The 25,320-nt window shown below is 46.4% G+C and overlaps 1 protein-coding gene across 1 annotated transcript in view; it reads left to right on the forward strand.

Annotated features, from left to right (window-relative positions):
• Positions 1-24,601, forward strand: part of col12a1a (collagen, type XII, alpha 1a) — a 63,259-nt gene extending 38,658 nt beyond the window's left edge. The window contains exons 38-66 of the mRNA XM_060051999.1: positions 277-406; positions 1,297-1,416; positions 1,803-1,949; positions 2,155-2,271; positions 2,794-2,946; positions 3,312-3,386; positions 3,659-3,798; positions 4,327-4,450; positions 4,628-4,771; positions 5,085-5,249; positions 5,461-5,499; positions 5,889-6,027; positions 7,479-7,621; positions 8,031-8,140; positions 12,687-12,845; positions 13,275-13,352; positions 14,483-14,569; positions 15,213-15,266; positions 15,714-15,809; positions 16,305-16,358; positions 17,590-17,643; positions 18,016-18,069; positions 19,264-19,335; positions 19,588-19,623; positions 19,732-19,798; positions 19,909-20,091; positions 20,454-20,531; positions 22,049-22,219; positions 23,702-24,601. Coding sequence (XP_059907982.1) covers positions 277-406; positions 1,297-1,416; positions 1,803-1,949; positions 2,155-2,271; positions 2,794-2,946; positions 3,312-3,386; positions 3,659-3,798; positions 4,327-4,450; positions 4,628-4,771; positions 5,085-5,249; positions 5,461-5,499; positions 5,889-6,027; positions 7,479-7,621; positions 8,031-8,140; positions 12,687-12,845; positions 13,275-13,352; positions 14,483-14,569; positions 15,213-15,266; positions 15,714-15,809; positions 16,305-16,358; positions 17,590-17,643; positions 18,016-18,069; positions 19,264-19,335; positions 19,588-19,623; positions 19,732-19,798; positions 19,909-20,091; positions 20,454-20,531; positions 22,049-22,219; positions 23,702-23,826 — 3,114 coding nt within the window. The 3' untranslated portion in view covers positions 23,827-24,601. The remainder of the gene's footprint in view (positions 1-276; positions 407-1,296; positions 1,417-1,802; positions 1,950-2,154; positions 2,272-2,793; positions 2,947-3,311; positions 3,387-3,658; positions 3,799-4,326; positions 4,451-4,627; positions 4,772-5,084; positions 5,250-5,460; positions 5,500-5,888; positions 6,028-7,478; positions 7,622-8,030; positions 8,141-12,686; positions 12,846-13,274; positions 13,353-14,482; positions 14,570-15,212; positions 15,267-15,713; positions 15,810-16,304; positions 16,359-17,589; positions 17,644-18,015; positions 18,070-19,263; positions 19,336-19,587; positions 19,624-19,731; positions 19,799-19,908; positions 20,092-20,453; positions 20,532-22,048; positions 22,220-23,701) is intronic.
• Positions 24,602-25,320: the final 719 nt, after the last annotated feature.

Below are 25,320 nucleotides of genomic sequence, written 5' to 3' on the forward strand. Positions count from 1 at the left end.
TCTAAGACGCTATGTAAGCACCCCCCCCCCCCCCCTCCACTCTGCTCTCTTTCTGTGTTAGTGATGAAACGTATTCCCAGCTTTTTGAAACGTCTTTATGTCAAAAAGGCTGCGACTGCTCTTTGATATCAAGGATGTTTTCGTCTGATGATTCGTCTGTTTCAACCTCTTTCTGACGCAGCGACAGTGCGCGCTTTCCCCTTTCACCTGTTGATGTTTCCATCCGTACTAAAAGTCCTACTCACTAACCCAGCGACATTCCTTTGCCGATCCCAGGCAACGGTTCAAGGAAACGTGAACAACCTGATCCTGGAGAACCTGGATCCCGACACGCCCTACAACATCAAGGTGACCGCCATCTACTCCGACGGTCCCGGGGGAGAGCTGGAGGGAGACGGACGCACAGGTACGGCTCAGGCAGCCAGCCCTCTCCCGCCTCTGCTGTGGGCTTCTAGAGTCTAGACCATGTGTGCCCAGATGTCTATGTTGGCTTAATGTCTGGAAACCAAGCCATTGGATAAAATCAAACAAACCAGTCATGCACACGTTTGGTCCTAAATGTCACCAGGGTTTAGCAAGAAGCAGATTGCAGGGAGCCGAGACTGTAAATTGAAAAATGGGTCGGCATTTGTCAAGGATTAGATTGTATCTGGCATTCTCATGCTTGCACGCCACTGACAGACAGACAGACACAAACAAACAGAACATTGACTCACACACACGCACACACAACATTGACACACACATACATACACACACACACTCATGCTTGCCTTTTTCACTCATCCAATAAGCTGATCCTTTAATTGTGGAGCGGGATCATTGAAACCATAACACAAGGAACCTTGCGCTAACATGAAGGCCAAGGGTGCCTGGAGTCGTTGCCAGGGAACGTCCAACTGGCCACGCTTCAGGCCACTGTTCCTAATCTGGTAGGGCCCTGCCGTCCAGCAAAATTACCCGGTTGCAAATCATACTGGCGCTCCCTCCCCTGTGTCCACCGAATTACACTGGAGGCAGAGCTGCCTATCCACTTTCACATATTGGACCTGCCAGGAGGAGGAGGATAGATGAATACCGTAGTTCCTAAACCAGAAGCCACGATGTACCCGATAATACTAAAATGACTGGCTGACGGCTCAACCCGCTTGGATATAGTCAAGAGGGGAACTATGTTTCAAGAGTCTGTATATTAGAATATAAGTGGGTTGAAGGGATGGAGGGAGGAAGTGAAGCTTGTTTAAGTTTCGTCTTCTGTTTCGTGAACTCTGCCGTTGCTGTCGCTTTTCACTACAGTTGGTATGCTGGGGCCCAGGAACCTGCAGGTGTCGGACGAGTGGTACACCCGTTTCAGGGTGTCTTGGGACCCCGCGCCATCCAAGGTCAACGGCTACAAACTGGTCTACCAACCCGAAGGTACAGAGACCTGACTCCAGATCTGTCCTTTTCTTTGTATCATTCAGGATTATTCAGCCAGGTACCTCTTTCTGGAGGAGCTGTGTCGGAAACAACATAATGACGTCAAAGATCCACCGATGGTTATCAGTCCCGAAAGTTATATTTCTTTAAAAGCTCTAGGGGTACTGGAATTAAACTCAACAACCAGAGGTTTGAAACATTGTAAAGTGAAAGTACATTTATTTTAAGAAAAAACAATAAGGATTTGACTAGAGCTCCCAATTTCCAATCAACCATTTTCCTGTTAGCTTTGTTTAAGCTCCGGGCACGCACAGCGTTCTGCTTGTCAATGCGGATATTTACCTTGAGCGTTAACCGTGTTACTACCGTGCGACCGCTCTCAGGTTCCGACGAGTCCCTGGAAGTGTCTGTTGGCGACGTCACCTCCCATCAGCTGCAGAACCTGCAGCCCGGGACCACCTATGACCTGAAGGTTCTGGCCCTGTACAACAGCGGCATGAGCGGGCCTCTACTCGGCCAAGGCACCACACGTATGTACCGAGAACAGCCGCGGGGCTTCTGGCTTCCCCCAAAGCAAAAACATTGAATATATTTATAACGACACTGAACGGCTCCAGTAATCCATTAGGATAATTTACTTTCAGCGCTTGGTTATTACCATAGACCTCTATGGCCGGTGGCTTGAACATGGTATAAATGACGGGACTAAGTGTGTTATTGTATTGTTTTTGTCAGTGTACTTGAATGTGACGGACCTGACCACCTACAACGTTGGCTATGACTCGTTCTGCATCCGCTGGGCCCCCCACCGCGCCGCCACCTCCTACAGACTGGAAGTGAAGCCTTTCGACCGTAAGTCCAACGAACGCTTGTGTTTGTTTTCTTTCGCCTTTTTTTTTTGTGTTCTGGTCCCCAGTGAGCGAGGGAGGTGTGACAATCTGTTTTTCGTCGTAACCCATTCACGATCGGCTCAGCCTTGAATGCAAAGAATGCAAGTCATTTTGTGTTCATACATTTGGAAGCTGAAAGGCTTGGCAGGAAGCAGAGAGGAGAGCTATAGTGCCGGGAATCTCAGACACTTTTTTTTTTTTAAGGGAAATGTTTACTGGGACTGGGGCCCAAACAGATGGAAGGAAAGAATTAAAGTGGATACAGTTTGCCTGAGGACTGTCAAAAAAAACCTAAACATTGAGACAATTATTTTGTCTTCGTCACTTTGTCTAGTACTTTCCCTCGTTGTGTTTATTTGTCTTCCCCAACACTACACCTCCCTCTCTGTCACAACTCTCGCCAATTTCCTCCCCTCTGGTGCTTGCCCCTTCATTAATGAATCCTCTTGTTCCTCCTCTCCTACTCCCCCCCCTCACCCCCCAGCCTCCAACGGCGGAGCCCAGGTGACCACGGTGCAGGGCTCGGCGAGAGACTACTGCTTCAAGGGCCTGACGCCCGATGCCCTCTACAACGCCACAGTCTACACCCAGACCACCAACATGGAGGGCCCTGGAGTCAGCGTCAAGGAGCGCACACGTAAGAGGGACACGGACCGCGCAGAAACGTACATGAATCAGCATCGTAGGCATAAAACGGGAACAGCGATACAAACAGCCAACGACACGAAAATGAAATAGATACATTAGAAATAGAATTGTGTTTATACATATCTGCTGAACAATGTGTACATTCAGTATAGTAGTATACAAACAATATAAAGTAGAAATATTACACAATGAATAAGGTTGTTGTGTGTTAGTGAACAGTTGATTATGGATTTTTCATGCATGACTAAAGTCTCGTTCCTATGCGATGAAGAGATGACGAAGGAAAGAATGATGGACGTGTGAGTGGCAGGCAATGTTTATTTCTTCATGGATTTTTTCTTTTTTGGACGTCAGTGGTCCGAACGACCGTGGCACCCACCGAGCCTCCCACGCCTCCTCCCCCCCCCACCATTCCCTCTGCCCTGGATGGTAAGAAGACCTTTCATACTCCTCCTCCTATCAGTGTATCATATTCTTACATGATATGGCTTCACTGTGTGCAATCAATGTACAACACTTATTTGAAGATGTGATCTCAAGTTATTCAAAACGTAGAGTCCGTGGACAGTGTTAAGAAGCTGTTCAACAGAACTTGTTTCGAAAGCATTTTGCTTGAAGTCTGTTTGTTACATACACGCCTAGCAGCGTTTTAATGGCATTAAAAACGGTTTCTCACCCTTTATTTGACATAATCTGTGCAGTCTGCAACGGTGCCAAGGCTGACCTGGTCTTCCTCATCGACGGCTCCTGGAGTATCGGAGACGAGAGCTTCAACAAAGTCATCCAGTTTGTCTTCAGCATGACGGGAGCCTTCGATGTCATCAGCGCCAAAGGCATGCAGGTCGGTGTGAAAACGACTTCCGCGGAGACGGATCTGATCTGTGTTTTCTGGTGTTGTTCACAACTCATATTGATCATGATAACATGCAGCTGGCTGCAGGAAATATGGCCGCACTCTCGCAGTTTCTGTTCCCAATGAAGGCTTTGATGAAGAGCTATGTGTGTGTGCTGCGATCATGTGCCTTCTTCAGCTGAGAACCATTAGACGGAGCTCAAGCATTTCATCACTCTGCGCAGCTTTATTATCTTCTCTCCCATTTACTCCCTTTCCCTTGTACCTTAATCAATCTCAATCCAGGGTTATCTTAATAAAGAGGGGCTCATAGTTGAATGTTCTTCAGAGCTTGAGTTTTGTGTTGCCATAAATATTTATATCTTCACCAGGGACTTTGACTAGGACAACTTCAGAATGGATTTATTTTCACTGTTGCTATTCTTAGGGTGATAAAAGACACAGACACCGATACATTAATAAACGAATGTAACCCACCCCATCCTTCTCCCTTCTCCTTTCCTGTTGTGTCAACAGGTTTCATTCGTGCAGTACAGCGACGACGCAAAGACAGAGTTCAAGCTTAACAGCTACCATGACAAGGGCATGGTGCTGTCGGCCCTGCACATGGTCCGCTACAGGGGAGGAAACACCAAGACCGGTACACTCAATCAAATACTCCTTCATGATCTGTGTTAAATAGTGTTTTAAAGAAGTCCGAAAAGAAAAGGCTCACTTTCATTGGATTGGGTTGGAGATCCAAGTGATCAGACTTCATTTGGAAAATGTTTATTGGTCTCTCAAAGTCCTGTCCACCGCCTCGTTGTTTGTGTCTCAGGAGTGGCGCTGAAGCACGTGTACGAGAAGGTGTTCAACACCGAGGGGGGCATGCGCAGGAACGTCCCCAAGGTACTGGTGGTGGTGACGGACGGACGCTCCCAGGACGAGGTCAAGAAGGAAGCAGAGAAGCTGCAGCACTCCGGTGCGTTGACATGAGTCCCACTCTTCCTTGACTCTCTTCTTCTGCTCTTCCCCTGTATTTTGTGTGGATCGTGGGTGTTGTAAGTCGTGTGGACGGAAGGTTGCGCTGAAGCTGTTTCACATTAGCACCACTCTGTTTACTTCTCCGCCTTGTCTTGATTTTTCCTCCAACCGGTCCAATGGCCGTCGAGACCCTCATGGGAAGCTGCTGCAGTGATTAGTGTAGCGATGGCTGCTCTTGGCTAAACACAACGGAAGCTTAACAATAGGCTTTGTGTTCTCTATGTGTGCGTGTGCTTTCTGTGTGTGTGTAGGCTACAGTGTGTTTGTGGTCGGGGTGGCCGACGTTGACCAGACGGAGCTCAGGAACATCGGCAGCAAGCCCAGCGAGAGGCACGTGTTTGTGGTGGACGACTTTGACGCGTTCGCAAAGATCCAGGACAACCTGATCACCTTCATCTGCGAGACAGCCACCTCCAGTAAGATCAGAGACCAGGCACCCAATCACACACACATATAGACCAAAGACTAACGAAAAGGACACGTTTTGACATTGAAACTTTGATTTACAAACTGATTTCTCCTTTGCTGGTACAACCATGATGTGAGGCTGCAGGTGTCGTGTCGTCTGCACAAGAATAATGTCTTTCAACTTCCTCTAAAAAAAAAAACGTTGTTTTGATTTTCCAGCTTGTCCCCTGATCTACATGAACGGCTTCACCACACCTGGTAAGTAATACCCCTTGACATCACATATGTCCTGATTTCTTTGGCAGGAGATCACAGCGCTTATTATCACAGCAATTATGGTATTATCGTAAATTCAAAGAAAACTTCTCTAATCCGAGCTCTTGTTTTCCTAGTTACACGTATCCAGCTAATTTCTCTCTGCAATTGCCATCCAATTACATTGTCATAACATTGAAGTTTAATCACTTTCAGCACCTTGCCATGAATGCTTTTTTCATTCTTTTTTTTACATTCATGGAAAGCTAGGACGTAGCTGGGACATAAAGGGCCAACTCAGCCATTAACCGCTAAACAATGCACAGTACTGGCGGAAGGACTCCTGGGCATAATGATGGCTAATTCCCTGCTGCTGCTTTCTGTCCATTAAGGCTTTAGGATGCTGGAGGCCTTCAACATTACAGACAAGACCTTTGCAGGCATGAACGGTGTGTCCATGGAAACGGGCTCCTTCAACAGCTTCATTGCCTACAGGCTCCATAAAGACTCCTTCATTAGCCAGCCTACCAAGTAAGTGGATTGGAGTGGGCTGAGGGGGGCCCCCTGTGTGTGTGTGTGTGTGTGTGTCTGTGCGTGTGTGTGTGTGTGTGTGTGTGTGTGTGTGTGTGTGTGTGTGTGTGTGTGTGTGTGTGTGTGTGTGTGTGTGTGTGTGTGTGTGTGTGTGTGTGTGTGTGTCTGTGTCTGTGTTTGTTTGTCTGTGTGTCTGTCTGTCTGTCTATGTTTAGGTGATGGAGCTGGTATGTTTAGGTGATGGAGCTGGTATGTTTAGGTGATGGAGCTGGTATGTTTAGGGGATGGAGCTGGTATGTTTAACTGAAGGAGCGGATGGTATGTTTGAGGCTCAGAACCGGTTGCATGTAAACAATATCCTTTATGTGTGCCGAACACATACATTTTGTCAATATTTCCATTTGGCCGGTTCATTGTCATGCATCTCTGCACGGCCCATTGGCTTCTCCCGGGCCTTTCCCCCTTTCCCATGCATCCCATAGTCCTGCCTAACCTGCAGTCATTAATCACAATGACCTGTAATCGTCCGAGGGGGCTCCCCATTGCCTTTTTGGCCCGCCTCTCTCACAGGCTGCTCCTTGCGTGTTGTTGCAGCTTGCGGAATATGAGGTGTTACGACAGAAAAAAACAACAACTGTTGGGGTCATACAATTGAAGGCTCCCAGGCCGGGGCTCCCCCCCCTGCCCCCCCCCCATGCCACATGAGTCATATTAGAAGTGAACAAAAAACAAGAACTCACGGTCCCCCATTTAAAATGGTCTCCCAGGCAATTGCTGAACTGCTCAACTATTCTACCCACCCCAGCCCCACCTCCACCCCCTCCCCCTAACCCTCCTCTAAAGCATGCCTTGTTAATTTCTCTATAATGATACGCATTTTGGTGTGTGAGCGACTTGTGTGTGTGCGTGCGTGGGCCCAGCCATCGAGCCAGTTGCACGCAAATGGAAACACATTGTGAAGGAAAAATGACGGTAAATACTTTCAGAGTGCGAGGCCAATTCTGTGGGACTTGGAGGGGAACTGCCAAGCATTCACATGGCTGTGGCCTCCACAGTGGTGCGATGGATTCCGTCTCCTGCTCTTACTTGTTGTTTGTATTCAATGGTGCTGCCTGGAGGATGTGGATTTTGACCTTTCGACCTTCACCACCGAGCAGTCTTACACAGCAGATTGTGGGCATTTGAATATTGATCATATCGTGAGGTGATATTGCTCTAATGTCTGTGTAGCGTCGAATTATTAATACGTCACCCCCCTAATCTCTGCACATTGTGTTTTTAATCTGGTGGACTGCCAGGGGGAATTAGCCTCGGTGAAAGGAGGGAAACCAGCCTGATGGGAGACCTATACATTTGTCGTCTTTGCTTGAAAGCGCTGACGTACCGTCTCCTTCCAAGGGTTCTCCTCCCATGGCTCATGACGGATGCATTTATTTTTAACCTCCTCCCAGGGAGATCCACCCAGAAGGTCTTCCCCCAGCCTACACCATCATCCTGCTCTTCCGCCTGCTCCCTGACACGCCCACGGAAGCCTTTGATATCTGGCAGATCGCCGACCGCAACAACAACCCTGAGGTCGGGGTCACCGTTAACCGTGAGTCCTCAACCTCCCGCCCTCCTTCCCTCTATCCTCCCCTCTTCACACTCCGAAGAGGGGCAAAACAGCTGTCGTCCACCACACAGCCACACATCTGTTATCTTTTAAGGCCTTGGTTTCCTTTTTTTTCAACCCCGGAGTCCATCTATGGACCGTTCTTGCCACTACTGTGTGGACTAGACACGGTATATCTGATATTAATTTGGTTGAATGATTGGATTATCCAAATAACATGGAGGGGGGTCACTTTGTGAACGCAAGACACATATGCTCATACTACAGTAGCGCTTCTCGCGGCCAAACCCTCACATGGGTTTGATCCCTTCTCGCCATGGGCGTTGTGCGCAAGCTACACTGTAAACGCTGGAATGGCGTTCATCAAAGACTTCCCTCTCTGTGTTTCCAGCCTCCAGCAAAACCATCACCTTCTACAACAAGGACACCCGCGGGGAGATCCAGAAAACTGTGTTTAACGACCCCAAAGTCAAGGAAGTTTTCCACGGCAGCTTCCACAAGGTAACGTCCCTCAGTAGAAAACCATATCCCAACCTTATCTCATGTTATGCTTTCGATCCTCATTGAGTGGTGCGCCTTATGTTGTCATGGAGCATGTGGATGACTCATGGTATGGCCTCTCAGTGTCTCCGCTGGCTCATTACCTTTGGTCAAAGTACCTTTTCAAGCTAAAGGTATTGCAGCCCCACGGCGGTGGCGGCGCCAAGGCCGTCGTTTAAAGAGATCCGGTTACCTCCACACATAAAGAAAACCAAAGACAAACGGCACTATTCATCTTACACTGGTAGAGGCCCAGTCGAGTGTGAGGCTGTTTTACTCTTTCTATTTGGCATTACATGGTGTTGAGTTAGCAAGCCACGGGCGGTTACTGTGATGGATAGGCTGAAGAGGCCGTTACTATGCGGACGGAGAAGTTAAAGAGAGGATCTAGTGACACTGGTGACCTCGGCACATTGCGCACAACTTTTACTGTTACTGTTAGCCTCAGTGAGTTCCCGCCGCTCGTGATTGGATGCTGTCTAGTGGAGGCTAACCCCAAACATCTCCTAATCAGTCTGCAGCAGTGGTCAGAGCCGAGTAGGATCAGCTTTTGTTTGTTTGGCCTCTGTAATGACGGACTGAGCCCTTGGAGAACCTGCGTGTTGGCGAGGAAGGAGTGATTTAAATTATGCTGTCTAGGGATTACTCTCTGGAGCCTTCCCTGGAATGTTTCATTCCAGGGAGGCTACAGACGGTGTTTCCTTCATCTAATTGATTTTGGACCTCAGATACAAACAGACACAACATTAGCATTCACTCGAGCGGCTTAAAGAGCAAGGCCACTCCATTGGCTGGAAAATGAGACTTGAATATTGAACGGAGGTGTGTCAAACTGTCTAGCCATTGTTGTTGTTTTTTTCGGAATTTAATTCATGTCAGTTCACATGAGGTTCTCATTTTTGAGCGCCGCAATACCAAAGACTCCGGTTTAGAATACAATTCCTATGTATGCTACGCTATCATTAGTTGAATTTCAACAGGGATATCAAGTGTTTCCAAAGTGAACACAAAAGACAAAACAATGGAAACTCACTTAGCTCAAACTCGAAAATGAATCAATGAATTGATCAACTAACCACTGTTTTGGCCCTAGTGCTGTGGGCAGAAAACCGGCATAGGTTAGCATAGGTATTTATTTTCCTCCTGCTTACCTGGAATGGCTTAAGAGGAGCGATATGTAAGCAAGAGCTTTCATATCCATGCTCTGGTTTCTCCAAAGCATGTCCAACTGCATTTGATGTCCTTCCAAGAAGGAGCAATATGCCTCCAAAATTTAACAAACAATAGGTCCTACTCATTTCTCTTTTTCCTAAAGATCTAAGCAAGGTATCCTCAGTGAACCTCCTCTCTCTTGCACCTGAACGCAGTCTTCCAAATCCTGCTATTAAAGTCAATCAAACTTGATGAAAGAATAAATGTGCATATTGCTTTAATAATGCCGGTGGACTGACAGGGGATAATTGTGATGTAGCTTAGAAGCCCATAATAAATGAACCATGTGAATGAAATAGGATAGTTGAAAAACGTTGGGTCAGGGCTACTTGTCAACCGCCAAAATTATATTAATACTGTTTTTATACTGTTTGTGTGTGTGTGTGTGTGTGTGTGTGTGTGTGTGTGTGTGTGTGTGCGTGTGTGCTTGCATGTTTCTCTGTGGCCCTGCTGGTGCCTGCTGTCTGAATGTACCCTGGGTGGCTAGCTTGTGGTAGCTGTAGCTGTTGTTCCATGTGTGAGCCCGTCTGCAGCGGTCTACCTACCTGCTTATTTGCTGGTCTGCTGAGTGAGTTCTGCCAGCCACTAGACCCGGCTGCTACGCTACATGTTTTAAATGGATGTTTTTAAGTGGTTTCCCAATGCTCGGGCCATGAAAGCTAGACGCTGTGTGTGCTGAAACCGCGCTTGACCAAATAACAGTGTTGCTGTTCATTTCAGCTTGGATGAACGAGCAGTCAACGAGATTATAATGACCAAACATGTCGTTTTTGGAAGCAGACCAACAAGCATTAGGTGTTTATAGTGTATAGTTACTGACCGTTTCAGTAAACATAATACATCAGATGATTGAGCAGGCAGCAACCATGCCAGTAGGTTGGTAGAGGTTTAATAGTTTTGAGAAACACTTTCAGAATCCGTCACTTAAAGGAGGTTTAAAGTGCTGATGCAGTGTACTCTTACCTCACATAAAGGCAACCCTTATTTTGTTTTGTGCATTTTAACAATTTAGACGGTAGATTAATCAGAGAAGGAAGTCTTTAAGGTTTCTAATATACGTGCTGCAACATCATTTAGCCTACACGGTTTTCCACTGGGAGATCAACCATTTAGTCTCTTAGTAAAAGCGTACAGAACATCACAGTGTGCCTTATCTGGAAGCTTCTGCTACGGAAAAGCAATTTTGTAGCTCTAAGTTGCCAGTGGTGCTGATGTTGACTCTGCACTCTCCGATTTTTGCTTCGATAAGGAGTACAGGCTCTTTGCTGTTGCTTGTGATATTGAAAAGGGTGTAAAACTGTTCAGTAAGTTCAAACGCCAAACGGAGAGCCATGTCAATTTTGCTTTATTAAAGAAAGTACAGACGGGATCCGACTTTCCTTTCTGGGACTGGATTTGGGTTGGCCAGGGGACCAATAGAGGAAGAGGGGAGGTTGGACTGGATCAGCCTCATAGCCACAGCGCTTTAAAGACACTGGCTCTCAGGAACCTTCATAAACCTCATGGAAAGGTTGCCAGGCGCTGTTCTGACTGCACTCTTTGTATTCTTCGGTTCTTCTCGGTGAAGACAGAATATCTTGTATGATGTATTCCGCTCAAGAATTATCTTTCATGTGACCGGGCCAAGTTCAGTTAATGACACAAGGAGCCACACCAGAAGCGGAGGAAACTCTATATAATGTGGCTCTAACCATAGATAATGCTGGTGAGCATGTGCTGCCCACCAGAAGATGGTCTTGGGAAAACAGTGTTGTCCTCCCAGATCGGACATGGGAACTTACTCACGAGAATAATTACCTGTGGGTTTTTCTTACAATCCCCAAACGGTTTCATTATATGCCCGTTTTTGCAATCAAATTCTCATCTATTTAATCAAAACTTGGTCTCAGTTGCATCTTGAAAGGAGACCCCAAACCGCTGGCCGGCTGGTCAATGGATGAATGCCTTAAAATACGATCTGACAGCTATCAAGGTCTGACCCAAAACACTTTGAAATATTACATCATATATAATGGCTTTGAGGGAAGAAATCATTACACAATTGTACATCCTATCTATTTCTATGTATCGACAGGACAAACATTTACCAATAATATCGTTGATGCAGGATAATATAGCTCAACATTCCTCTCAGAGTCAATGGTCCACCGTAAACCATGAACACTATTTTCCATGGACATTAAGTGCTGTAACTGGACATAATGTTTACGCTTTGGTCAGTGAGGTAATCTGTAAGCAAACATTATCCGGATGCTAATGTTTCATGAAGAGTTGTTTTCGTATGCCAGTGCATGGTGGGGTAAGCAGCCACCTCTGCTGCTGTGGTCACCAGCTAGTCAGTTCTGCTGCCAGGGAAGCCAACAGTCGTTTTGTGATTGATTGCCAAGAGCGAGGCCCCCAGTCTGTGGTGGGTATGGCTTTGTAGCGAGAAAACGTTGCTTGCTTTTCCTGACAGAAAGAAGCTTGTCAGATGATTCAGGGAGGGAAAATGTGCAGCCGCGTAAGGAAAGTTTCTAAAGTGCTGCACTTTTGATGGCGCACCACAAATATGATTTCAAGATGTCGGCCATGGATGTCGGCAACTCTCATGTTCTGGCTTCTTGTCATTTTTTAACGTAATTGTGGAATTACCACTCATATCTCCATCAGTATAATTACAAGTGGTGATTTCAGACAAAAATAAAATGCCTGTTTTCTTCCCCACATTCGACAAAAGCCGTTCCTTAGATCTACCGTCACCCACAATTTTGTCACTTCTGCCACTGCAAGACCACATTTTCAACAGTGGTTCTGTTGGTTTTCTGGTATCTAGACGCCACATTTCCCATATGTAGTACATCAGTGGAAGACAGTAAGTGAGGCTTCGCGTGTCAAAGAGAACTCCAAAATATATTGCAATGCCTTTGCTATTTGCTGTCAAGATTTTAGAAATCGTCTCCCCTTACACTTGTTGAGCCAGTCACCAAAATGATGAAAACCTAACAGTGAAGAGTAAATAATACTGACAATGTTAACAGATGCCATCATTATCTCGAAAGGTGTCTGCACGCATCTTCAATACAGTCTTCTTTGAGTTCCATAAAACCATCATCTGCTCTTAAGGTTACCCGTGCCTCTTCCAAATTGCAATAGATGCCATGACTTAAAACTTTTTTTTCCCCTAAGCATCCATTGCCAAGCATCCATATTCTAGGAAAATTGGCAGTAGTGGGTTATTGCAGGGATTACAATGTATTGTCCAGTAACCCTCCACCACTACCACCACCTCCCCCTACTTCCCTTCCCTCTCTCACAGCTGCACATCAGCATCTCCCCCGAGAAGGTCAAGCTGAACGTGGACTGTCAGGAGGTGGCAGAGAAACCCATCAAGGCGGCCAACAACATCACGCTGGAGGGCTACGAAGTGCTCGGCAAGATGAGCAAGTCTGGGGGTGGAAAGAAGCAATCGGCAACAGTAAGTGTGTGTGTGTGTGTGTGCGTGTGTGTGTGCGTGTGTTTGTGTGTGCTCCTGTGTGGGGGCTGAAAACAATCCCAAAAAGTGCAACCCGATCTCAAAGTATAACGATATACAGAACATTACACCAAATGGTATGCGTTCAAGAAACCCATACCAAAGCCATCTTGTATGTTTAAAGACTAACTCATAACTCATACTTAACCCTTCTGGGCTTTTAAAGAGAACCCGGGGTGGCAGTTGTCTCAGGCGTGAGTACAAATGTTGATCAGCAACCCACAGTCTCTCTTCAAGAGATGAAAGGCTGCCTCCCTCCTCTCATCTCTCTGAGAGGTCCCCTTCTGTTCTTCCTCTTCTTCGTATTGTAAATGTGTCCTGTCAGTCGCGAATGGAGGCTATTTGTGACACCTCTTCCTCTTTGTTGTGCAGTTCCAGCTCCAGATGTTCGATATTGTGTGCAGCCTGAGCTGGACGACCCGAGACAAGTGCTGTGATCTGCCCGCCACGGTGAGCTGCAGAGTCTGCTGGAGATTCCCTTTTCTTGTTGTGTTTTTCATAACTGTATCTCCTAATCCCCCCTGCAATACTTACAACAGCCTAGCATGCCCTGTGTCTTTAATAACTGTCGAAAACGTATCTTTACGTTTTGGAAAGCCCACATTTTGGCCAGATCTTTTTTTTGCACATATTGAATCCATTTGAGTGATTATTCCTGGATATTTTTAAATGATCAAACTAATGTATTGCTTTTGGGGTTTTTCAGTTGCAGTTCCGAACCACAAAATGATTCCCCAACACAGGAACTATTCTCTCCTCTTACCCAAGCATTCATAACTTTTGTTATTTTTGGATGAGTATACATGATGATGATTTGCAGAATCATCAACCAATTACAGGGTAGAAAAGGGGCTGCTAATTAAGCAGAACTACTCCATCGTTAACTTCTGCTACTGCATCTGAAGTGAATAGCACATTGTATGCTGTATAATTACACTCATCTGACGGCTGCCAATATGCGGACCAGAACACATAGATACAATTGTGCCTATTGATCGCAGGGCGGAGAGCAAATAATTTCCTTCATTTGCTATTTAATGTTAAATGCCGGATACAGAGTGTAGTTAGCTAATTTGTACTAATTTTTGTACAATTTGCATCCACTTGTAATGCCTTATGTAATTACTGCCTTGTATTATTGCTTATCCCAGGGGGTCAATTCCAAAAATAAGTAGTAATAACATTTTTCTGCTTCCAGTTACACTTTAGTTTAAGACCAATTGTTGAACTCAAGCAGCCACATAAACACACGCATACTCTTTGCATTGTGCTCATTGAGTTTTTTCAACTTTTTAATACATCCTGTATAAACATATACAGGATGTGCTCTTACACATGGACATACAGTGTGTACTCTGCATGTTTTCTTACCTCCCCGTAGAGTTGCAAACCAGACTTGACCTCACCCATCAAAGTGGTTCTCAGCAGGGTACATTCATGACCCTTCTGAGGCGTCTTCTACGTCTACATGGAGTTCTTGTTTATGACCTGTGTGTTTATGTGTGTGTGTGTGTGTGTGTGTGTGTGTGTGTGTGTGTGTGTGCGTGTGTGTGTGTTTCCCTGTCATCCTTCCGCTGCAGAGAGAAGAGGCCAAGTGTCCGGCCCTTCCCCACTCCTGCACATGTACCCAGGACAGCATCGGCCCCCAGGGCCCCTCAGGCCCTTCGGTAAAGACATTACCCCCCTTCCCTCCACCAACTGTCACATCCGATCCGACTCTCTTCAACAACCCCCAACCCACCTCCCTTCCCCCTTCCCCCTACCCCACACTTATGTCAGTCTGCGCTCCCCGATTTGTCTGTCTTTTTATGCGTTTGTTGTCTTTGGTTGTGGTGGAGGTAGATGATGAGGTTAATGATGATGATAATACCGTACCCGTCCCCGTTTGTGATGGCCTGCCCAGACAGACAGAGCCACCGCCCCTGCTGCAGCAGCAGCTACAGCAGGGCTTCTCCTGTTTTTAGTAGCCCTGCACGGCTGCTGCAGCGCCTGAGCATTAAGAGCAGGGTGCACGAGGAAGTCCCTGGTGTTTAGGATTAGGGGCGACGTTGGAGCGCCGCAGAGAGATGTGGGCGCCGGAGGAGAAGTGTCAAGAGATAAATGCAGGTTGGGGTGGGGTGGGGGTGGGGGGGGGGCTGGAGAAGCACAGGGAGATTAAGAGAGTCGACGCGTGCAACAAGGCTGAGGTCGGGTAGGAAGGCTGTCACTTGGTTCTGCTGGAAAGCCTCTGGAATCTGCCCACTGCTGTTGCTCTACTTGATGTGTTATGCTCCGTGGAGCTGACCCTGTTGTTGTTGTTTCTCTTTCCAGGGGAGCCCAGGTACCAAGGGGCCGAGAGGAGAGAGAGGAGACAGCGGCCCTGCTGTGAGTTAAGACGTCAAGTTGATCCTTGACGCATTTTTGTTGAGAGCGTGCCCTCTGAATACTCAGAGGGCATTATCGTTTTTGGAATTCACTTTATTGTATGAATCAGTTGGATCCCACTTTGCATTACCAGGCACGACACACATATGCAAACAATAACAAGAGTAACTTCAACCTCTTTATCCCGCTACGACCGAAGTACTGTAGGATTGATCCCAGTGTACATTACATCCACACAAACTATTTTCCCTATTGAACACATCTTTACATTCTTGATGAGAAGCTGCTGAATTTTTAGGCTGCAGGATGCATTTTTTCCACCCTTGCTTATTGTGTGTACCTAGGCTGTTCATAGTTGATTGCGAGTCCCTGCGGGGTGATGCAAAGCAGCAGTATACTATACAATAAATATACCCAGTCTCACGGTGTGCCTGGTCTGTGTCTCAGGGTGGATTCGGCCCCCGTGGTGAAGCAGGACCCGCCGGCCCCCTTGGCCCGCCAGGCCCACAAGGCCCCAACGGCCTCTCTCTTCCTGGGGAACCCGTAAGTCACGTTGGCCCCTGAAACTCTCAGCCAGCTACACATTATATACTTCACACACAGTTGGATTCCCCATAGGTCTGTGTCCCCGCCGGTCCTTGGAATTCAAGAATATGTATGTTGGCCAGCTGCCAGACTTATCTGATATGTGGTCCTACTTTCAAAGGAATTTTACAGTACGATAGGGGGAGTCTCTCTCACCACTCACTTACCACATCTGTATTATAAAGGTTGTCTAATAGGGTATCAGTGTGATTTAGAAGCACTTAATAATAAACGCATTCAGTTCCTCGAAAGTTGGACCTCACTTTCTCCTCTCCTCTACACTCATATTTCTACAGTATATTTTACATTAATTTGTAGAGAAGAAAAACTGGTTACACTTGACAATAAGGGTACATAAGTTGAGTTTCTGCTGGTCGTTCTCAGAAAGAACTTGCTTCACCTCTCCCTCATCGTTCCTTCATCCAATCCTCTCCATCCTCTTCTCCTCCACAGGGTCGCCAAGGACCAAAGGGAGACTCCGGAGACCCAGGCCAGCCTGGCCGTCAAGTGAGTACACATCTCCCCCTCTTCCTCTCCTTCTCTTCCCTCTTTTTTCCACTTTCCGAACTAGCATGGCTGCATTCAGCAGGAAAAGGAAGATTAACGGTGGGGAGGATCAGTACTGGAACCAGGAGTCAGTAGTCTGCTCGGCAAGGGTTGAAACCACCCCTCCGAGTGGGAGGTCGAAGCCATGCCATCCCCTGGGGGGGGGGGGTGGTGGGTGTGGGGGTGGGTGGAGGGGAGGACCGGATGCTCCAAATCAACCCACTGATTGACACGGGATGGAAGCCCAGAGAAGACTATGGAACATTGAATCCCGGTACCAATGGGAAGCAAGGGATGGAAAAAAAGAAAGAAAAAAAAACTCTGCAACTTCCATTCCTCCTACTGGGCAAGGATTAAGATCTTTTAGCAGCATTTCGAAGAGTCGCAGCAGTTGCTCGATTTGAATCCACCAGTCTATTAGCGCAGATGTCGCCCTGAGCATTTTGGAGGAACAGTGAAGAAGTCTGCGAAGAGTCGAGCTAATAAACTGGATTACCATAAGCTGGAGGGGTTCATCAAGAGTCTTTACGGATATCCGGACCCCATCAGTACCACCAAGGCCATCCTGTTTACATCATTTATTCAGGAAGATACCAAGAGTTTTATTTTTTCCACTTCTTTTTTTAGCCCATATTACATCGTTCTTTTTGCCCCTCACAGATCCCTATGATATCAGTGGGTCAGTGTTGACCAGGCTGGCGGGTTATGGTCCACTTTTGAAGTACCAGTGATTGAAGCCAAATCCCACCGTTTACAACCATTGGTTGTCTTGGCCTCAGAAGGAAGGAAGGAAATGATGGCGTAGGGAACCAGGAGTCATTCGATGAACATTAGAGAAGAATAACGTCATGTATTTATCTTTCTATAACTGCAACTCAGTAATACCATGTAATTACTTCACATAACTATGGAAGTCAATTGAAGAACTTCCAAAAGGAATACAACAAGCATGTTCATTAAAGCGAGAGTTGACACGGCCTCAGTCATTCGATTGAAGGCTTGCTATGGCAACCCACATTGAGGTGGGCATTGTAGTCAAACAGCAAAGAGGTTGCATCTGTCAAGCAGAGGGAATGCCAACGAGCCAAGTTCTCCTGCTGAAACAGAGACATTCCATCAAAAAAGTGTTTAGATGTGCCATTCCTGCTCATTTGCACTCGATTGAGTGTGTTTCTTCTTTTTTTTTTCCCAGGGTTCTTCTGGTCCTTCTGGTCCCATGGGCCCCGTCGGACAAGCCGGAGGCCGGGTAAGATCCAATCCGATATTACACCCAGGGTTGGAACTCCGTGGAGCTTTTTCTTTTATTTTCGGGAAAAGCACTCAAGTGAATGTGACATTTTGATGAAACACATGTCGGAGCCCACTCTGCGCTGCGTGTTGAGATAACACGTAGCCGTCTCGCTACATCTTAACTCCAAGTAACCGCCAAGAGCGCGGGGACTCCCTGCTGTTGTGAGATCCCATGCAAGTCACTCACTATTCAAAGGCCTTTTCACAGTGGAGGTATTATAACAAATCTGAGGGGAATATAGGCTCGCTGGGCTGATGTATGGGCCAAACAAAGGGCTGACTGCCTTTCTACGCCATTGTGTGATTGTATGATATTATTTCTACTCAGGGACCACCAGGAAAGGAGGGATCATCTGGACCCAGAGGCCCACAAGGCCCCATGGTGAGTGTGTGTGTGTGTGTGTATGTGCTTGTGTGGGCATGTCTGTGAGTGTTGTTTTTGTCTGTCTCGTTGTCTTGCACCCCTATGAAGAGGTAAACACCGACCCCGGAGTGTTGTTTATGTTTGGTTATACTTTTAGACGATAATTCTCTCTCAGTGTGTCTCTGGAGACTCCCGTCCCGTCGCCTCACTGTTATGAGAAGGAAACGTGCATCTGGTTTGCCCTCTCTCTCTCTCTCCTTGTGGTTAATCAAGCAGCCATGCCAGCATGCCAGTGTTGCGTTCACATGGAGCTCACGGTGGCTGCCCAGCCCCCAGGGCCCTTTACAGGCTCGCCCGTCTGCTTCCTATCCACACTGCTGGCCCTGTTTCCACCTCCTCCTCCTCCTCCTCCTCCTCCTCCTCCTGATCATCCTCCTCCTCTTCATCCGCCACATTCTCCTTCTCCTCTTCCTCAACCTCCTCATCCTTCTCTTCCTCGTCATCCTCTCCTTCCTCCTCCTCCACCATCTCCTCGCCCTCTTCATCTACCTTCTCCTCCTCATCCTCCTCTTCACCCACCTCCTATTCCAACTCCTTTGCACCTCTTCATCTCATTCCTCCTCTTCTTCCTTATCATTCTCCTCCTCCTCCTCTACCTCTTCATCCTATTCCTCCTCTTCCTTATCATTCTCCTCCTCCTCCTCCTCTACCTCTTCATCCTATTCCTCCTCTTCCTTATCATTCTCCTCCTCCTCCTCCTCTACCTCTTCATCCTATTCCTCCTCTTCCTTATCATTCTCCTCCTCCTCCTCCTCTACCTCTTCATCATATTCCTCCTCTTCCTTATCCTTCTCCTCCTCCTCCTCCTCTACCTCTTCATCCTATTCCTCCTCTTCCTTATCATTCTTCTCCTCCTCCCCCTGTCCTCTTCATCCTCCTCCACCTCCCCCTGCTTCTTGTCCCGCTCCACTGCCTCCTCTCCTCGTCCTCCCTAATGCCTCTTGGCACCACGTAGCGGTGGACCTCCCTAAAGCACATGTTGAGGCACCCTCCCATCTCGACCTATAGCTTCTTAGAATCGTAGCACTTAATTGGGACCAGCAGTCTGGACCTGCTGCTGCTGCTGCTGCTGCTGTGGCTGGCTTCACCTCAGCCATGGCACTGGGTGAATTATTAACTCTTTCTCCTTGTTATTGTTTTTTCTCCTGGCAGGGAAATCCTGGAAATCAAGGAGTGCAGGGAGTTTCAGGGAAGCCAGGAAAACAGGGAGACACAGGAAACCCAGTATGTACATCTATAAATTTGATTGGACAAGGACCTGGACTTGTAATAAATGACATAAATTAATTGGGAAAGGGTTAAAGGATGATGATGATGATGATGATGATGATGATGATGATGATGATGAGAACATTTATGAATGATTAAAAAATAAGGTTTAATGTAGTTTATTTGTTAATTTGATTTCTTCCTCAAATACATGCAACATGAACATGTCTTTATACCATTTCTTCATATCTCGTTTCTCTTCTACAGGGATCCGCTGGCATTAAAGGAGAAAAGGGAGACAGGGTACGTATCACGTTTGTCATTTCAGATCTATAGAATTATATTTGAATGACCCAGGGATTGAACTGTATCATCTAAAAGTATTGGCACTTCACCCACTTCGCCCTCTAGGGAGACTTTGCATCCCAAAACATGATGCGCTCCATCGCCAGACAAGTCTGTGAACAGCTCGTCAACAGTAAGTAAAGGTTCCAGTCATCTGTATCTGCACCTAGAATGTGCAAAAAGTAAATCTGAAGACATTGGACACAGACTGACCCCCCTCACCTTGTGTGCGACTCGTTGCAGGCCAGATGAGCAGAATCAACCAGATGCTCAACCAGATCCCGTCCAGTTACCGTAGCAGCTCGGCCGGCCCACCCGGCCCTGCCGGCCCTCCCGGAAATGAGGGTTCTCGCGGAGAGCCCGGACAGACAGGCCGACCCGGGTTCCCTGGAACACCAGGTCTACCCGGAAACAACGGAGAACCAGGTCCGGTCCATATATTTCTGCTGGGGAAATGTCTTGGGGAGGAACTGCTGCACCTGATGCTGCTGTGACTTCAATGGACAGAGTGCATGCTACCACTTGATTACCAAACATGATTATTTTTGTCCTAAGACCCTTTTTGATCAAGCATGGCTGAAGTATTTCATTGAATCGGGTGCTTCATGTTGTCGAGCTTCAGGCTAGGATGAACTCTCTTCTTGTTTTACAGTTGCTTTTGTCAATGGCTGCCTGTTAAACTTCAGCATATTAGCCGATGGGTAATTTCGCTGAGCTTAGCCCTGGCTTAAGTTCGGCTAACAGGCCCATCTGTGACTGATCTCCATGTGTACGGCTGAACCATGCAGGTTTGGCAGGAGAGAAGGGAGAGAGAGGAAACCCAGGCACAGGCACCAGAGGACAAAGAGGAGGAAATGGACCACCAGGTAAGACCCAGACCCTGTTCTTTCTCAGTCAGCTTCAGGCCTTCAAACACCTTCTCCATGGAGAGAGACAACTGGCGCCAGGAGCCCAGTCTATTGGAGGGAGTTGATCTTTTTTTTTTTTTTTATCATTCCCGAATTGAACGGCAGAAACGTTTGACTAACTCGCAGCGGTGACCCTCTGTGACACTGCGTATCCCTCGTAGACCAATTAAAAAGAATGGCTGAGGTTAACAACCAGCGAAGATTTACATACATGTGGCTCAATGCGCCCGCTTTGGGCAGCTGGGGGACATAAATTACGTGGGGGGAACCTCAAAACGTATTCCGAGTCTTAGTTCTCCTTTTTCAAAGAATTTATGTGCAGTGAGTTTCTGTAAGGGGTCCACACGCCATTAACACATGCTGGACCGCTGGAAGGTCTTCATCAACAGATGGTGGTACTCAGGACATAGCAACGACATTGTAAACACATCGCCCGAGCTGTTAGGGATATTTATGTTACTGTAAGACACTACCACATTGGCTTTTGGTGGTGCTGTATTACTATAATTAGAGGAGTCTCTGGATATCGGTCTTGTCTGTCCGTGGATTGTCTCGACAACCATTCATCCCATCGACTTCACACTTGAACGGGGCATTGCCGAGGACCCAAGAAAGTGCCGTGTCGAATGTGAGATGGTTTCGGATCAGCGGTTCTCAAAAGAGCTGCAAGCAGAAACACGGCAGCCAAGCAATCGGCCCGTACCGAGCATGCACGTTTCGACTTGTTGCACGAGTTAATACTAATTATGTCTTGTCGAATGAAGCCAAACAGCTCAGAGTACGGCATATCCCAGCTGGGTGGGTGGATAAGTGTAACGCACCAGGAACCGGCTGAGGGTCTCGTCTATCGACGGGAGCGGAGCAGCACTAGGGTCACTTCAGCGGTGATGACTGACGCGCCGTGCGTTTATTGACGAGGGGGAGGACGGGGGGGGGGGTATGGAGCGATTGTTGACGGGGGGGGGGGGGGGGGGGGTATGGAGCGATTTTTTTAAGAAACAGAAAAAGAAGAGGGAGAGGATGGGATGGCCGCACAATGAGCTTTCTTTAGGGGCTTCCTACACAACACATGGGCTCACTTAGGGAGTAGGAGAGAGCGAGGGAGAGGGTCGGAGGGGGAGAGAAAGAGGGGGAAAATTCCACCGAGGGTTTTCCTGCGTCTAGACAGACGGGGCCAGGGGCAACTCCACAGAACCAACTCCACAGAACCAACTCCACAGACTACTCGTCTTTCACATTTTCATTTTTTTTGCGTCGTTCTTTTTTCTGGTCAAGCTTTTCCCTAGGGCCGTCTAAACATTTAAATTACATCGCTGCAAAAAACAATGTCACCCATACCCTTTCCACTGGAGGTTATCCCCCATGACGTCACTCTTTGCTCGGCATGAGAGGCTCCAACTTTATCTTTCACTCCTCTTTACCCTAAACCCCCCCTCTACTCACCGTCTCCCTCCCCCCTCCCCCACCTCCTCCAGGGCCCCCAGGGGAGTCCAGGACAGGACCCCCAGGGCCCAGCGGCACTGCCGGGCCTCGCGGCCCACCCGGTCGCCAGGGTGCCTCCGGAGTGAGGGGCCCGCCTGGCCCCCCTGGCTACTGCGACTCCTCCCAGTGCGTGGGGATCCCCTACAACGGACAAGGATACACAGGTACGGCCGGCAGCACCCTATAGGTGCCCCTGCATGGAACTGTGGTCAAACCAACCACGAAATGACGCATGCTCAGTAGAATTGCCTCTTTCGATTACTAAATGATGCTTTAGATAATGCACGGAGCTCGGACGAGGGCGCTTCATGAGAATTGGAAGACGGATGCAAATTTTGATTGGAAGGCAAAGTGCTCTGTTCCGCTCCTGCATTATATAAAGCTGTGATAGTGGCATGCGTAGTTTTGACTTACAAAGAATGAAAAAGACCTTGTTTCCACAGTCAACCACTCACTTCCTTTTCTGACCTATTTTCAGGTGCATAGTAAACTATCTCAGCCTCCCGCGCTGCTTTCACTTTGACGTCCTGTTTCCGAGACGCGCCACCGACACTCTCTAAAGAGGGGGGGGCGTGTGAGGATAACAATTCACCACGGACATGATTACACAAAACCAAAAAACAAACCGACAACATTACAAAACAAACTAAACCGGTAGAAAAGGTCAAAGGAATGGACTGGCACTAACATCTCCTCACAGCGGCAGGCCACCGTGATGGCGCTGTGTATGCATCTTGAGAAACAACAACCACACATGGTGCGCAGGAAAGGAATATCTCTCCGCAAAGGAAGGAGGCATGTACCCAAAAAAAACAAACCAAAAGCGACCGTAACCAACACCTACTAACACCAAGGAGGTTAACAAACAGAGAAAAGTGTTTGACGAGCAAATGCATAGCAAATGACGACTGTAAATAAAACCGATTCTTGTTTTGTTCTGTTTGCCTTGTAAATGATTTATGAACCGAAAAAACGTTTGCCGTTTAAGAGATCATGTTAACATTGATGCTTGTGCCTTATAACACCCACCTCTGCTTACTTAACTGCCAGCATAACCTCTGTTGAAGATGCCATTGGGGCCATTTTGTTCTGTTATTTCATCTGGTGCTCTGATCAGGACTGTAGCATGTATCATTTGTACATTTAATCATCACATATTTTTTGTTTACTTCATGTGTATGTGTCTGTATGTTCTCCGAATACACGTTAAAAGTGAATGTGTGCTGTCCTGCCATTTCCATATCGATTTTAAGTTTTACATTTTTATTTTGTGGTTGTTTGTTTATTTTAAGCTTATTTTTACTTAAAGGTACGTCATTATGAGAATGCCTAAGAGGGTGTTATTATTATAGAGCGTCATCACATTTTGCAGTAGTTTCTACACAATGTTTCGTTAAATGCGTGTATTTATCATAACAGATTTGAAAGGAGCAAAGGACCTCTTTCTGAGTGTCCCCTCCACAGAGTAGCCAGCCGGACAGTAATTTGACAGTGGGCATTTTTGATAAAGTCCATAGCAAAGTGCAATACGATTAGGTCTGTGCATGTGAAGGTTGTACAATGAACGCTTTTTTTTTCTTTTTCTGGGGATTATTGATTTGTTGATTGATTGTTTTTGGGCCAATCCAATTCATGCCTTTTTCCAGCCAACCACTACGAGCCTGAACCTGCGGTAGTGTCAATACCTGTGGAGCAGGAAGAAGATTATGATTCAGAACTATCACCTGGAAACCAACGAAGAAAAAGGTCACTACCCAGGGACGTAGTATAGTCTCCATAACAGACACACTAACACACACACACGCACACAAACACACACATATGCACACACAGATCTAAAAAAGAAAAGTGTTCTATTGAAGGAATAGCCCATAATTATTTCTGCAGTTTTATTCAGTCAAACGAAATGTACAGGTTACATGGCCTTGGCTTTATCACACATGTTTGTCAACGTGAGGAAGGTTAGATGAGTACAAAATAAGATGTTTTGATTTGCAAACCTGTGTGTTTGGTTTTACTTTAAGTGTCTCGCTTGTTATATAAGAGCATCAAATGTTCAATGGAGTCCAACATGTAATGCCCTATACTTGCCTAAAATAAATTAAGAATACGTTTGCTAATTTACAATTTAAAACTAGTCAGATGATGCGTATTAAGAACATTCAATATTAACATATTTTTTGTTTGTCAAAATCAGAAAGGTGTTACTATATGTTTTCTGTCCCCTTCGATCTTCATTTTAGTACACCCTACCATAAATTGTTAATTGTGGCTTTTTATAAGTCAATGTTTATCAGATTTTTTCTTTTTTTGTTACCAAAGGTGGAATTGCATGTGTGTGTTGTATATTTAGTGAGGATTACCAAATCAGAATATAGTTGTAGTTTTTGCACCAATGCAGTTGTATTTGCTTGCAAGGCTATGGATATAGAATTGCTTTTCTCACATTTTTACTGCACAGGTGTGAATTCCACAACCTTATTTTCTTATTTATTTCTGAAACAGAAGAGGCATTTTTCAATAAAACTACTGAAAATGTAGAACAATCCTCATGTCATTTATTGACCATTTTCACTTGATTATTTTTTCTACCAAACATTAGGCAAATGACATATATTACTAAAGCATTGCCATTCAGTTGGTAATTATTGTAGTTTCTAATGATAAACCCTTTATGATTAAAGGGTTAAAGCATCATCATTTCTCAATTAAACACTAAGTGAGAGTACAAATGTTACCAAAGCCCTTTCATCTTGGTTGACTGATTCCCATACTTGCCAAGGCCCGGCTTTGAAAAACTTTACTGGTCTATTAAAACAATTCCCACCAACAATAGTGTGTGTGATATAAATACACCACTGCGGAGATTAGACCAAACGATCGGAAACTTTCTAAACTGGAAAGAAATAAGACCAAAATGCACCACAACAATCAACTTTTTCATGTTGTACTTAAAAGCAGCTGTTGTACGCTCACCTTATCAGACAGTAAATGATCACACACAGGTTTCCATAAGGAAAGTCTCAATTACCTTTGATCTATCTCTGGCAACGGAAAACGCAGAGATCTAAGACGTCCACACTCAAAACCCAGAGAACACACAACAAGTGAGAAGCTGGCCAGACTTGGAAACGTATGAAGTAACGGTGCTGAAGTAACGGTACCACTTCCTTTCAATTATAAAAATGTTGTCTCCGTGGGGGCCTTTTAAAACTAAACACTAGCGATAACAACAAGCGGTGTGTGTGGGGGGTTGGTATCAGGG

Source organism: Gadus macrocephalus, chromosome 5 (assembly GCF_031168955.1).
Source record: "Gadus macrocephalus chromosome 5, ASM3116895v1".
NCBI lineage: Eukaryota > Metazoa > Chordata > Actinopteri > Gadiformes > Gadidae > Gadus > Gadus macrocephalus.